A 14,503-nucleotide genomic window follows, 5' to 3' on the forward strand; every position below is an offset into this window, starting at 1 on the left:
TTCCTTTTAGTAAACCAGTCACTAAGTCCCGTTGTAAGTAATGTCCGTCAAACATGGATTTTCCTTTCTTATTCTGCAAAACAGCACCCTTTCCTAAGCCCTGGATGACTTACTTTTACTCAGAATCTCTACCTTTAAATGACTTACAAAACAGTTCCATGGGACACTATCCTTCAATATGTACAGAATTAAGTTCAAACTATGTAGGCCTATATTTAAGACATTTTATAATTTGAAACAATCTTGTCCATCCTTAGCTTGTCCACTAATTTTTTTTTGTTCCAGACTTAATTTTAAACTCATTTCTCAAGATAGGTCAATAAGCATTGTGTCTTTGCTCATGTTATTTTCCATAACTTATATGCCCTCTTCATTTTTACACTCAGGTGATAACATTTTTTCCTTTAAAGTAAGGCTTTGGTCTGTACTATTCCATGAAATGAGCAAATAAACCTTTTCTCTCTCTTTTTTTCTTTTCTTCTCATTACTTATCACACCTTTTTAGTATCCCTCTCTTTTTACTCCATGTGGAATATACAACTTGTGTTCTTATGTTTTGGAAGTATATTTATAAACTGGTTTCTTATTATGCATTTTCCTATAAACACAGCTAATATATAATGATTAGTTGCCTAGTCCCTAGAACTAATGTCATAATGAATACAATTAGAGTAAACTGAGAAAGAATCCTACTTTTCATTTTACATATAGGCTTTTCTTTGCTTTTCAATTGAGAAATTCTTGAAAATTTTTGAGAAGCTTCTGAGAGCAAAATAGGGCCACTTGTTAGTATAGACTGCCTGGTTTTACATCTGTGCTCTCCCATTTAATAATAACTGTGACATTGGGAAAGTTATTTAACTTTTCTAGGCCTCAGTTTCCTTACCTTTAAATAATAAAGTTATAGTGCCTACCTAAGGCTTCTGTGAATAATAAAAAGTTAATATTTGTACAATATTATAACAGTGCCAAGCACACAAAAAGTGCTGTGTAAAATTTGTTAAATGAAATATGTTTATGTAGGACTTCTATATCTTCATAATCATCTATTTAAAAATATCTTCCCTGCCCTGGCCAGTGTGACTCGGTTGGTTGAGTGTCATCCCGTGTACCAAAAGGTCACCTTCGGGGCACATGCCCTGGTTGCGTGCTTAATCCCCAGTAGGAGGCATGCAGGAGTCAACCAATCAATGTTTTCTCTTTCACACTGATGTTTCTCTCTCTCTCTTCTTTCCTCTCTCTGAAGTAAATAAAACATATTTTAAAAATATCTGTCCTATTTCTCCATGTGAATAATGTTCAGAAACACAGGCTCCATTAGCCAGTTTTTAATATTCAATACATTAACTATTAGCCTTGCTATATAGAAGCTACTCAATAAATACTTGGTCACTCACTTACCTCACGTTTGTAATATTGCACTTTCCCTTAAGAAGTGATTAAAATTCACATCCTTTCAAGAAATGTTTTCTAAGTTAAATAATTTATTTAATTTGTTCATTTAAAAGACATTTGTTAGGTATGTCTCATATACACAATCATTTATATTTTATAGGTAATAGAAATTATTGAATCCAATGCTTTAATAAATTCATTTTGCAAGACAATATTTAAATCATTCTCAATTTTTACAATTCTGCTAACTACTTATTTGCTTAAAGATTAGATTTGTTCTAAAAAAATACTACTACATAGGTTTTGTTTTAAAACATGTTACCTTTTGTTTTTTACAACTGGAAACAGTAGTATTTTTCTCTTGTTCCTGAGAATCTTGACATTTGTCTACAGTGATAGGTCGTTTTTTAGAAGAATTTGAACCATTTTTCATTAGGCACTCTGAAATTGAGGGTACCTTTGTACAAGTACTAGATTTATTGATATTCTTCCTAGGTTTTACATGAACATTCATTTTTTCTCCTCTCTTCTGTTGGAAAGTCTTCTGTCTATTATGCAGCATTTGGCACAGGATAAAGGAAATGGTTAATTCAGCATTCTTAGCACATATTATCTTCATATGTTCAATAGTTTTCATGACTTTCACGATATGGGCCATTTTCCCTAAATCTTTCTGTGGGGCAGCCAATATACTTTTGAGCAGTGTAGAAAACTGATTGTAGTTATGTTCTAACTCTGCCACAGTGCTTCCATAATTTATGGATGCTACACATGGCACAAAGTCAATATACGTGGAAACAGAATACTCAGACTTCTTTAGAAGTTTTTTAACTTCTGAAAGTTCTTTAAGTTCTCTTGAGAATAAATGAAGAGCGTATGAGCGATTAACAGCTTCATCATGTTTGTCGATAACATCTAGATCTTCCTTAAGTTCAGAAATAGCAGTCTCTATAACTTTCCAAAGGCAATCTGTTGAGTTATCTTTAAGAAATGAAAAAGAAGCCATTTTTTCTTGGCAGTGAACCAGCTCAGGAAGAAGTGACAAATCAAACCAAAGCATACCTCGAAACCGTTGTTTATCTAGTTTCTTTGCCATTGAGTTTTTAAGAAAGTGAACTGTTTCTGAGAGCATGGCTATTTCAATATAGGTTTCAGTGGCTGCAGGTTTTAAAATTATAGCCTCACTGCTGTGGTTTTCGACCACATCCAAAACGTTTTCTTCTGTGATAAAAATATTCTCTCTGTTATCGTCTTGCAGCGTCTGAAAATACTTTTTTAAAGTTTCTAAGTGATTGGTACATCTCAAAGTGAGTTCCTGTAATTTTTTAAAGTCTGCAAATTCAGTTTGATCCAATATTTCATTAATACAACAGATATCTGGATGTGAAAGCAAAGTACTGTTAAACTTAGAGTTTTCTATGCTAACTGTTGCTTTGTTTATTAGGTCATCTGACTTTCTGGAAGCCACCATAGTATTCTCCTCAAGCCCAATATTGGAAATTTCTTCACTGCCTAATTCTTTAGACAATGTTTCATATATCTTTTGCAATTTAGAAAAAGAAGATTGATTCATCTTGAGTAGTGTTTCTTTATTTTTCTGTCCTGAGCGTTTTTTGCTGATAGATTGTCTCTTCTCTTTCCAAACAAGGCTTTTCGCAGCATCGAAAAAGATATGTTCCAGACCATGAAGAGATATATTAATACCTACTGCCTCATTGCTCTTGATAAAATTAACTTTTGAGGAGATCATTTCAATGATAATCCACAAATGGTCTCGTTTTCCTAGATGAGAATCAACTTTAGGAGAGTCCCCATACATACTGACCAGCTCTAAAGTACTTTTTCTTAAGGTTTCTAGGTCTCCTAAACTATCTCCGAAGTTAACTCCACAGGTAAATGGAACAGAAAGAGAAAAGTCAAAGCAATCAGAACAGTGCCTCAAGATTGCTTCACACTCATTAACCTGTCGTTTGCATTTTAAGAATGCATAGTAGGAATTTTCCTTTTTGGTGTCTTCTAATAAGTCAATTAATTGATCGTGATAGTTCTGCAACTCACAGAACGCATTATATTTTAGCCTTCCTTGAAAAGCAGGGTAGAAATTGGATTGTTGTTGAAATCCTCGTGGCCTGCCAAGCAGCTCACTGTACAATGTCTCATCATACCAAAGCAAGCTTCGGAATGTCGGTTCACCTCCTAAGAGCCTTTTTTTGTTTTCAATGAATTGAATAGTTTCCATCATCATTTGGAGTTCTACCAAGGAGTCAACAGCACATGGTTTTAACTTCTGTTTGCAATTATTCCACAGGTTTTTTTCTACCAACAATTCTCTTGAAATCAAGATTTGCTCAAGTGAACATTCTTGCTTTCTTTCAAAAGCTTCAACAAATAAAGGGAGAATACTTTGACAAATCTTAGTTTCTTCCTGTAGACTCTGCAAAGATGATGCTTCATCTGCCCTCCTTAAAATTTGAGCTAGCCTAGCTGGAAGATCTGAATGATTAACTGAGCAATGTTTTTCTTCTAATTGATTCATGTATGATGTAGGCTTCTTCTGTGGAGTGGTGACTTTGGAGGTTTCAGAGTGAGCATGTAAAACAGGCATGTGATTCATTCCTAAAATGTTCGGTTGTGCGGTAGAATCAAACTGAGAGTCATTAACTTTAACGCCCCCTTTTTCTCTTTCGTTAAGCTGGTTAGAAATTGTGTTATTCAAAGAAATTGCCTCACTCGTATTTTTAATGCTTAGATGAGGATCAGTCAAGTTATTTTTAATTGTTTTCTCACTTAAATAGGGGTATTCTTCTAAAATCTTAGTCTTGTATTCATTCCTAACAGTTGATCCTTTAGTCATACTTTTTGTGTGAACTGAATCTTGTGCTTTTTCGGTTTGTTTAACTTGCCACATTTTTCTGTCCGGAATGTCTTTCTTTGAAATACCTATTTTGGAAGAACCCTTTAAATCATCTTTTAAGAGCAGAGAACTATCACTGGAAAAAGGTCTCTTCATTATATTTTCCCCGTAACTTTTACTTTCTTCAGTTACTGGTATGAGATCCAACTCAGAATTCTCAGTAACGTTTGTTTCGTTCACATCTATAGGGATACAATTACTTGGAAAGCATTGTTCTGTCTTTAGAAGCTCCTTTCCACCACATTCTTGCTGACAGTGTGGTACATTGGTGGACCTTGCAAAAGAATCAACAGCAAAAGTCCTTTGTTTATCCAAATAAGGTGTTGAAGATTCTTCCTCATTATGTGCCACTGGAACACTTGATAACAACTGAGAAATGCTATTACACTTTTTGCTTATTGTCAGACTTTGATTTAATGGGTCCATAAGGACATTTCCTGTAATAGTATTTGGTTTGGAGCTTTCAGTAGGAGATGTCCATTTTTCTAGAAAATTTACTGCCCGGTTTCTTTTATAACCAGATAAAATAAGGTTATCTGGTTTGTAGTTATCAACATTCAAAAAGTGCTTCACATTTGATTCTAAGACCGAAATAACTATGTCAGTTTTCACCTTTGTGTGAGCTATGCAAGTTGCATCATAATTTTTGTCTGAGCTAAAACGTACATTGTTTTCTTTTATGCAACTTAAAGATACTGAATTAGTTTCATTTATTATTTCATTAGCCTCAGCAGTTCCTTTTATTGCATCTTTAGTATTATGTGCTAAATGCTTCTCAGGCTTTCTATATTTATTAATGTTAGATAAAGATTTTATGCCAATCTGGTTTTCTTTTTTAGTGAGTTTTTCATCCGGGCAGTCTGAGGATAACAGACACCCCAATTTCCCAGAAAAGGATTGAAGTTCTGATGATCTTGGATTTCTCATACAGGTATTGTCATAAGCTGACTGACTTGTACTTTGGGATGTGGAGCACAGAGTTAACTGTGATTCAGGATATTCTTGATCACAAAATTCTCTCACGTGAATAGTGGTGTGGCTTCTGGAGACACTGTTGGCCACATTTTTCTTAGAAAAACACTTTGTGATTCTCTCTCCACTTGTTCCATAAGACTGGTATTTTGATACATGAGTTAATGATTTGTCAACTTCAAATCCCAAAGCTCTTTTCTCTCCTGGTTTGTCATATTTTCTTTTTGAGAAAAAATGCTTAGTGGAATAATATCTTCTTTCAGCAAAAGAACTATAACCTTGAAGGTCACAAATTTCCCAAAAATTATTGCATATTATTGAATAAGATTTGGGTAATGGGCCCTTTCTTGAAGTTTCTCCCACTTTAGCTATAAGCTCCAAAGACGTGTTAACTCTTCTATGAGCTTTTTTTAAGTAAAGAAGAGCTCTGTCGAGTTTTTTGGAAAGGCATTTGCTTTTGCATAAAGATACTTCACTATTTAGAATATCCAGGACACTCCTAATGTGTTTTTCTGACTGTGAAAAGGTTTTGATTCGTCCTCTGGATAAGGAAGAAAAGCATTCAGATGAGTTTTGATTAGTTAACTTCCTCTTCTTCTCACAAATTTCATGATACTGTACATTCTGGTCCCTAAAAGTTGTGTGTGGCTTTCGTTTGCTAATTCTTGATTCTGTGTCCTTTTTACTTCTGTTATCATTACAATCAGTTTTTGACTTTGTAAGGAAACATCTGCTTTCTTTATTTATTGTTGTGACATTTGAAAGTTCAGTAAGCAAAGGTCCACTGTTTTGTTCTTCAGATGTGTGATTCATGAGTTTATTATGATTTAAGTCAAAAGAAAGTGAGATTTCAGATTTACTCACTAGTCCTGATTCTTGCCTTTTATTACCAAATTCATCTTCACATGGGTAATCTGAATTTTCACCAGAACACTGGGAATAAATTTCTAATCCCGGAACTTTCCCTTCCTCCTCACATATTTCTGATTTGGTGGCTTCAGTTATATATTTGCAAAACGTATCTTTCAATGCAAGGGACTCAACAGTGGAACTAAATCTTGGCATAATTGTATTAGTAAATGTAACTTGTAGATCTGGAAGTAAAATTGGGAAGAGCTCTGCTTCATTTTCTTGTGTAGAGGACGAATCAGAGTGAGGCTGATCACTATGCTCCCTTTTTGTGGTGCTTTTCAAAACTTCATTCTCCCCATTATTGCTTCCTAATAGACCTTCCCAATCGATACGAGACTTCAGAGTCTCATATGAGATCCCAAATTCATCATACAGTATACTTTCATGGCTATGAATATCTTGTTGAGATAGAAAAGCATCATTACACTGTTCTGATTCTACTTCAATTTCACTTTCCAATTCGAAATTTTGAAGAACTAAGTTGTCACTTATTGATTGATCAAATGAGTTGTGTAATTTGTCTTTATCCAGACCCATTTCACAATCAGAAACCCTATGCTTTACTAATAATCCCAAAGCTGGACTCTCAGAACAAATTTCTGTAAACTTGTGTCTTTGGTGGTCTTCATGATTTGTGTCTAATGTGGGCACCATTGCATTATCTGTCTGTATTGCAGCATTTGAGGATTTTTGCATTGAAGAATCTGAGATTTTGGGGTATATGGAAGTGAAATGTTCCACACTCCTTATGGTATTTTGCGTATCTTTTTGTTTTATGGCAGTGATAGTATCTTCAGTTTCCAATAATGTAGTTTCTGTTGGTACATATTTTCCCCCCGAAGTCAAATACAAAGTAGAAAATTCTTCAGAACTCAGAATTTCTACATTATTGTAATTTTTATTCTTCCGCTTTTCATCTATATTAATAAAATTTTTATTTGTGTGAAAACCCAGCTTCTCATCTCCACATATATTTTCTGTGTTGTTTTCTGTAGATGAAGCAGTGTTGTCCTTGTTAGCCTCAGTTTGGCTTTCTTTATCATGATCTCTTTGTTCTCTGAAGTCATTCAGGTGTATATCATTATTCAACTGTGCATTAGAGAACAGAGTATAATCTTGACCTTTATTGCCTAATTGAGAAGTTTCTTTACAGTCTCTTTGAATGTTTTCCAATGACACTGGATCACTTTCATTTTTCCTATGGACACATGTATGTTCTTTAGTTATGCTGCAATGTGAATTGTCATGAGCTATTTTAATGTCATGAGATGAAATAACTGTATCTATTGGCAGTTCTTTGGCCCGAGGAATGTCTTTTGCTTCCTGGAAAGCATCAGTTATATTGCTAATACAGTTTTGATTTGTCTTTTTCAATTCCAGTTCCATTAGTTTTTGAGAAGTGGCAAAACCGGTATGAATGTTATCTTCATTCACCAAACAGTGTTGAGAATGCTTTTGTGAAAGGCTTTCCACTCTTGGAGTAAGAGCATTTTGTAATTCCAATGCTAGATAGCCTAGCTCATACTTGTTCTTTGTGCTGGGTATAGAAGACTTTGATATTTCTGACACTTGAGTGATTAACATTTGATCACATTTTTTCCCAAAAGAATCAAGATTTCCATCCTCTTTGCATTCTTTGTGCAAAAAATTGCAATTATCTACTGGACTTATTTTTGTTCCATTAGTATAATAATTATCAATCTCTTTCCACAAATTTTGATTTTCTACGTGTTTGTAATTGTCTTCATGGCCAGTGAAATTTCTCACCTTTCCGATGTTTTGTATATACTCATGTATGCCTTCTTTCCTTTGGAATGGAACATCTGCAGACGTTGTGTGACCAGTCTGACATATAGTTTTTAAGTTAGAAGACTGTAATTCCTGAGAAAGGTTTCTGTTATACCCTTTCGTACAAGTATTCATTGATTCATAAGAGTTATGTGCCTCACTATTTTGTTCAATTAAAAGTGGGATGTTACTTCTCTGTTGGGATCTCTGGGCTTTTTCCTCACTGTGTTTTTGGTTCTCAACTTCTGAAACTACATTTGACGAACACATTGGGAAGGAAAAATTGCCTTGGTCCTGAAATCGTCCTGCCATGGTAATTTTATTGGGAGTTGTATAATCACAATTCTTAGAGCCCATGTTATGAGCTTGAGATTGTGAATCATCAAAAGGAAGTCTGGAGCAATTAGTAAGAATAGCATTATCACCAGGCATGACTTCAGATGAGGAGGCAGAATTAGTTGGCATTGATAGGTTTATTTCGGAATTAACAAAATCTAAACTCTTCTTCAATGGCAATCTTTCATTTAAACCTGTACTATTATGTTTTTCCATGCTTTCTCTCCTCGTAAGTCTTGGGTCTTTGATGAGTTTTGAAGTAATAACTGTGCTTGAGCCAATATTGTTATGAAGGGGAAAAGCAGCAGGAAGACCACTTAAAATATTTTTAAGATATGTCAAATTTAACAAGAGGTCACCATTAACACTTTCTCTGGTATCACTGGGAATAAATGAAAGACCTGAATCATATGTATGTACTTCAGAAGTATCTTTACATTCTGTTAACTTGTGCTTCATCTGTCCATTGTATGTTTCAAGTACAGAAATGTTTCCATCTTGTACATTTTCATAGGAACTAGAATTATGTGAGTTGGGAGAATTTATCTCTGAATTTAGTGCATCGCACAGACAGTTTTCCTGAACAAATGTATCCACAGGTTTCCTGAAATGCTCATAGATGATTGTAGCATCTTTTCCTTTTCCAATTCTTTTGGCCACGGTACAGTTATTCAGAGAGCATGCTCTTTCTGTGAAAATAAAAAGAAAATAAGCAAACATAGGAAGAAAAAGTATTTCTACAGTAAACTATTAAATAGAAGTAAATTTATATAAAAGAAAAAAAGATCCCAAATAGCCATAGCAATCTTAAGAAGAACAAAGTTGGAGGGATCACAATATCAGATATCAAGTTATACTACAAAGCCACTGTACTCAAAATAGCCTGGTACTAGCACATAAATAGACATATAGAGCAATGAAACAGAACAGAGAACCCAGAAATGGACCCAATTAATATTCGACAAAGGAGGCATGAACATACAATGAGGTTAAAATAGTCTCTTCAATAAATGGTATTGAGAAAATTGGACAGATATGTGCAAAAAAATGAAACTAGACCACCAACTAACACCATACACAAAAAGAAATTCAAAATGGATAAAAGGTTTAAATGTAAGATGTGAAACCATAAAAATCTTAGAAGAAACCATAGGCAGCAAAATCTCAGACATCTCTCGTAGCAATATGTTTACCGATACATCTCCTAGGACCGAGCCACATGCGGCTCTTTGGCCCCTTGAGTGTGGCTCTTCCACAAAATACCAGGGCCTGGGCGAGTCTATTTTGAAGAAGTGGCGTTAGAAGAAGTTTAAATTTAAAAAAATTGGCTCTCAAGAGAAATTTCAATCATTGTACTGTTGATATTTGACTCTGTTGACTAATGAGTTTGCCGACCACTGTCCTAGGACAATGGAAACTAATGGGAAAATAAACAAATGAGACTACATAAAAAAAAAAAAGCTTCTGCACAGCAAAAGAGATCAACAAAATAACAAGAGAGCCCATTGTATAGGAGAATATATTTGCCAATGATACATCCAATAAGGGGTTAATCTCCAAAATTAAAAAATGGGTAAAGGACATAAATAGACCCTTCTCCAAAGTAGACATACAGAAGGCCAAAAGGCATATGAAAAATGCTCAAAGTCACTAACCATCCGACAGATGCAAATCAAAACGACAATGAGTTACCACCTCACACCTGTCAGAATGGCTGTCATCAAGTGTTAGTGAGGATATGGAGAAAAGGGAATCCTTATACACTGCTGGTGGGAATGCAGATGGGCACAGCCTCTGTGGAAAACAGTATGGAGTTTCCTCAAAAAATAAAAAATGGAACTACCATTTGACCCAGTGATTCCACTTCTAAGAATATGTCCCAAGAATTCAGAAACACCCATCAGAAAGAATATATGCACCCCTATGTTTATAGCAGCACAATTTACAACAGCTAAGATTTGGAAACAGCCTAAGTGCTCATCAGCAGATGAATGGACTAAAAAGCTGTGGTACATCTGTACAATGGAATACTATGCAGCTGGAAAAAAGAAAGACCTCTTACCATTTGCAATAGCATGGGTGGACATAGAGAGCATTATGCTAAGCAAAATAAGCCTACCAGAGAAATATAAGTATCACATAATCTTACTCATGTGTGGAATTCTAATGAACAATATAAACTGATGAACAAAAACAGATCCAGAGACATACAAACATCGAACAGACTATCAAACTTCAAGAGGGAAGGCAGGGGAGGGTGAAGGGGGAGAAGAGATCAACCAATGAATTCATATGCATATATGCTTAACCTATAGTCACAAATAGGGTGGTGAAGGCTTTGGGGGGCAAGGAGATGGAGGGGGCAAAAAGGGAAAAAAAAGGACATATGTAATATTTAAACAATAAAGATTTATTAAAATAAAGAAAGACTATATGCACCCCTATGTTCATAGCAGCACAATTTACAATAGCTAAGATTTGGAAACAGCCTAAGTGCCCATCAGATGAATGGATTAAAAAACTGTGGTACATCTATACAAAGGAATACTATGCAGCTGTAAAAAAGAAAGAACTCTTACTATTTGGAACAGCATGGATGGACTTGGAGAGCATTATGCTAAGTGAAATAAGCCAGTCAGAGAAAGCTAAGTATCACATGATCTCACTCATATGTGGAATCTAATGAGCATCATAAACTGATAAACAAAAATAGATCCAGGGACATAAAAGCATCAAACAGACTGTCAAACCTCATAGGGAAGGCAGGGGAGGGTAGGTGGGTGGAAGAAATCAACCAATTAACTTGTATGCATATATGCATAACCCATGGACACAGATAATAGGGTAGTGATGGCCTGGGTTAGGGAATGGGGCAGGCTGGGAGAGGTCAATGGGGGAAAAAAGGGGACATATCTAATACTTTCAACAATAAAGATTATAAATAAATAAATAAATAACACTAAAATAAAAGAGATTGGAAAGCTATGGTTTTGATTTAACTGAAAGTCAGCAAAATATAAAAGATAATCCACCTGGGTTTTCTGTTGAAGTGCTGGGAATGTTAGAATAAGTACTGAAATAACGATATACATAGTAAAAAAAAAAATAAACAACTTTAATTGAAAGTTCTTCAAATAACCTACTGATGGTTAAACTATGTTCTCAGAAGAAAAAGCAGAGTGAGAAGAGGATGAGTAACAAGTCAATAAAGTAAAATGATGGAGCATGTAACTATCCTTTAGACCTTACTAAAGAAAGTAGCTGCCATAAAAAATTTGGATTCTGTCAAATACTAAGAAATTGAAAAATTAAGTAGGAATAAAAAACATGTTGCTCATAGACCAGGTATTCTCATATTAACTTCCTATATTCAGAGATTTAATAGTATCTACATATTAATAGACAACATTGTCTCCCTCTATCTACTGTTAGCCTGTTTTATTTCCCTCTACCACTGGAGAACAAAACACAGAAAGGGAAGGGGAATGAGGTGGAGAAATAAGAAATAAGAGACCAGAAAGGTTCCACAGCCCTAGCTGGGTTGCTCAGTTGGTTGGAGTGTTGTCCAGTACACCAAAAGATTCTGGGTTCAATTCCCGGTCAGGTACATACCTAGGTTTCAGGTTCGATCCCTGGTCAAAGTGCATGCAGGAGGCGACCAATCGATGATATTCATTCATTCTCCCTCTGATTCTCTCTCTCTCTCTCTCTCTCTCTCTCTCTCTCTCTCAATCAGTGGGAACAAATCCTCAGCTGAAGATTAAAAAAAAAAGTTCCACAAAATCTTTCCCAGGAGCCAAAAGCAAACTGCTACCCACTGTTGCATAGTGAAATAAGTATTCCTGCAAACAATATATGTAAACAAAACCTAGAAAATAAAACCAAATTTTCTTTATAATTTATAAAAATATATTCCTAAAATTTCATAAAGAACTTTATGCAATTTTATAATAAGGAACTTAAAAGTGCATATTTAGCAAGTAAAAGGTTCAGAGAGCATTCAAAGCTAAGTAATACCATAAAATATCTTTATTAAGACAAATTAATGATGAGAAATTGCTTCTGAGATTTATGAGATATATAAAATTATAATCATATCACTGGGAAGTACCATGAGGTTGTTTTTCACAATATATTAAAGATTGGTTTGTTGAAAATTTCTAAATTCTATAGTCATTTGTGATTATATTTTTTAAGTTTAGTAAGCTATAGTAGAAATATGACCACAAATAAAAATGTACTTCTTAAGAGGGAACTATAGGAAGGGTAAAAAAAAGGGTAAATTCCTATATACCTCCTTATATCAAAATAAAATCAAATTCAGTATAAATTAATAAAGACCATAAAAGTATTACAATAAAACCTGGAGGGGTAGTTTTATAGCCTTGTGATAGAAAGTATGTCAGAGGAACAAAAATTAAAAAATGGAGTCAATTACGTACAAAGTATTTTAAAAGGCCAAAATGCACAAATAAAATTCAGAAGAATAAACTGGTAAAACATGTATTCTGAATGATAAAACTTAATACATAATTGTAAATATGTTAGAATACATGAAGTATATGGAAATCTTCAAAAGATTAACAAAAAGAAAACAATAGAAAAGTGGGTAAAGTACATAAACCCCTTCAAAAAAATCATGGATTAAAGTTTCAACAAACATGAAAAGATGTCCAACCCCACTAAGCAAACAAGATTCCTATTTAAAAACTTTTTAGATTGGTAAGGATTTTGAATGATAATAAATACTCTGCATATGTAAGCACTCTTTTATACTGTTTAAAAACTGGTACTAATTTCTGGAAAAGTAAATCTACAGTATTTATCAAAATGTAATGTATAATCATCTATACCCAGCAAATACATTTTTACAATTTATTCTTCTGAAATACTTGTTCTAATACTCAAGATATAAATACAAGAATTTTTAGTACTGGCCAAATTTTGGTCTGTTTGGGCCTAATAAACTCTGCTGGCCTCACCCTGACAACTCTGAGACCCCGCCCCACCACAAAGGCCTGCAGCGAATCCCCTGAAAGAGTGGCAGCTAGAAAAAGTACACCCTGGGACATTTTCTGAGTGGCCTCAGCCCCAACACGGGCACTGAGTTTGAACCTGTATCAGTCTGGTGAACATCACTTGCTCTTACCTGGTGACTCACTGAGAATCTACCTCATGCAACTTGAATACCACCAGAGGCTATTTCAGTGACTGAGCTGGCAAACAGAGGCGGATCTTGGAGTGCCTTGGGACATTTGCTGACCTGGCCCTGGGCCCTGGTGTTGGTAAAAGCTTACCTTGGTGCACAGTTTGGTCCTTCCCATGTATGCAACAGGTGCAGCAGAGGTAGCCACAAACTGTGGATTGCTTTGTAACTCCAAACAGGTTGCCCAGGTCCAGTCACAGGAAGCATCTGACATTGGCCTGCATTAGAGTCACTCCCAAGAGGCCCCAGAACCAACACACCCAAGTGGCCAGACGACATCAGAACAGATCAAATTACCTTCACCAGTGGCATATCCAAAGGAAGCTCTTGGCAGACACCAGACCCTGCTGAAGCAAATTCTGCTTCCTGTGGTTAGCACCTGCACAGCAGTTCATACACTATAGTTGGGGTCGATCCTCATAGTCAGCCTGAGGGTCTACTCTATGCATGAACAAGCCAATAGCAATCAAGACTCAATTACAACAGAAGCCCACATAACCCAAACAAGGGATATTCCTGGAGCACCCAGAGCAAGGGATCAAGGAGACTGTGCCACTGTGTCCCACATGACACTTACTACATAAGGCCACCCTACCAAAACTGGGAGGCATAGCAGATCTACTTAATACATACAAAGAAACAAAAGAGGCAGCCAAATGGGGAGACAAAGAAACAGGCCCTAAATAAAAGAACGGGAGACATCCCCAGAAAAAGAGCTAAATGAAATGGAGGCAAGCAATTAACAAGGTATAGAATTCAAAAAATTGTTATAAGGATGCACAATGAAACATTTCAACAAAGGGATGAACACAGATTGCTGGGTGGAAAAGATGAAGGGATTAAGCAAAAATGAAACAAAACACAAACTCATAGACACAGACAACAGTATGGTTATCAGAGGGGAAGTGAGGTAGAGAGGGGTAGAAGATGGTAAAAGGGGGATAGATGATGATGGAAAGAGACTTGAATTTGGGTGGTGA

General features: G+C 35.4%; 1 protein-coding gene across 1 annotated transcript in view; it reads right to left on the reverse strand.

The window, feature by feature from the left end:
• Nucleotides 1–14,503, reverse strand: part of TEX15 (testis expressed 15, meiosis and synapsis associated) — a gene marked incomplete at its 3' end in the record, with an annotated part of 94,290 nt that overhangs the window by 9,316 nt on the left and 70,471 nt on the right. Inside the window, exon 8 of the mRNA XM_080659014.1 lies at nucleotides 1,718–9,006. Coding sequence (XP_080515140.1) covers nucleotides 1,718–9,006 — 7,289 coding nt within the window. The remainder of the gene's footprint in view (nucleotides 1–1,717; nucleotides 9,007–14,503) is intronic.

This window comes from Plecotus auritus, assembly GCF_963455305.1.
Source record: "Plecotus auritus genome assembly, chromosome: 3".
Classification (NCBI taxonomy): domain Eukaryota; kingdom Metazoa; phylum Chordata; class Mammalia; order Chiroptera; family Vespertilionidae; genus Plecotus; species Plecotus auritus.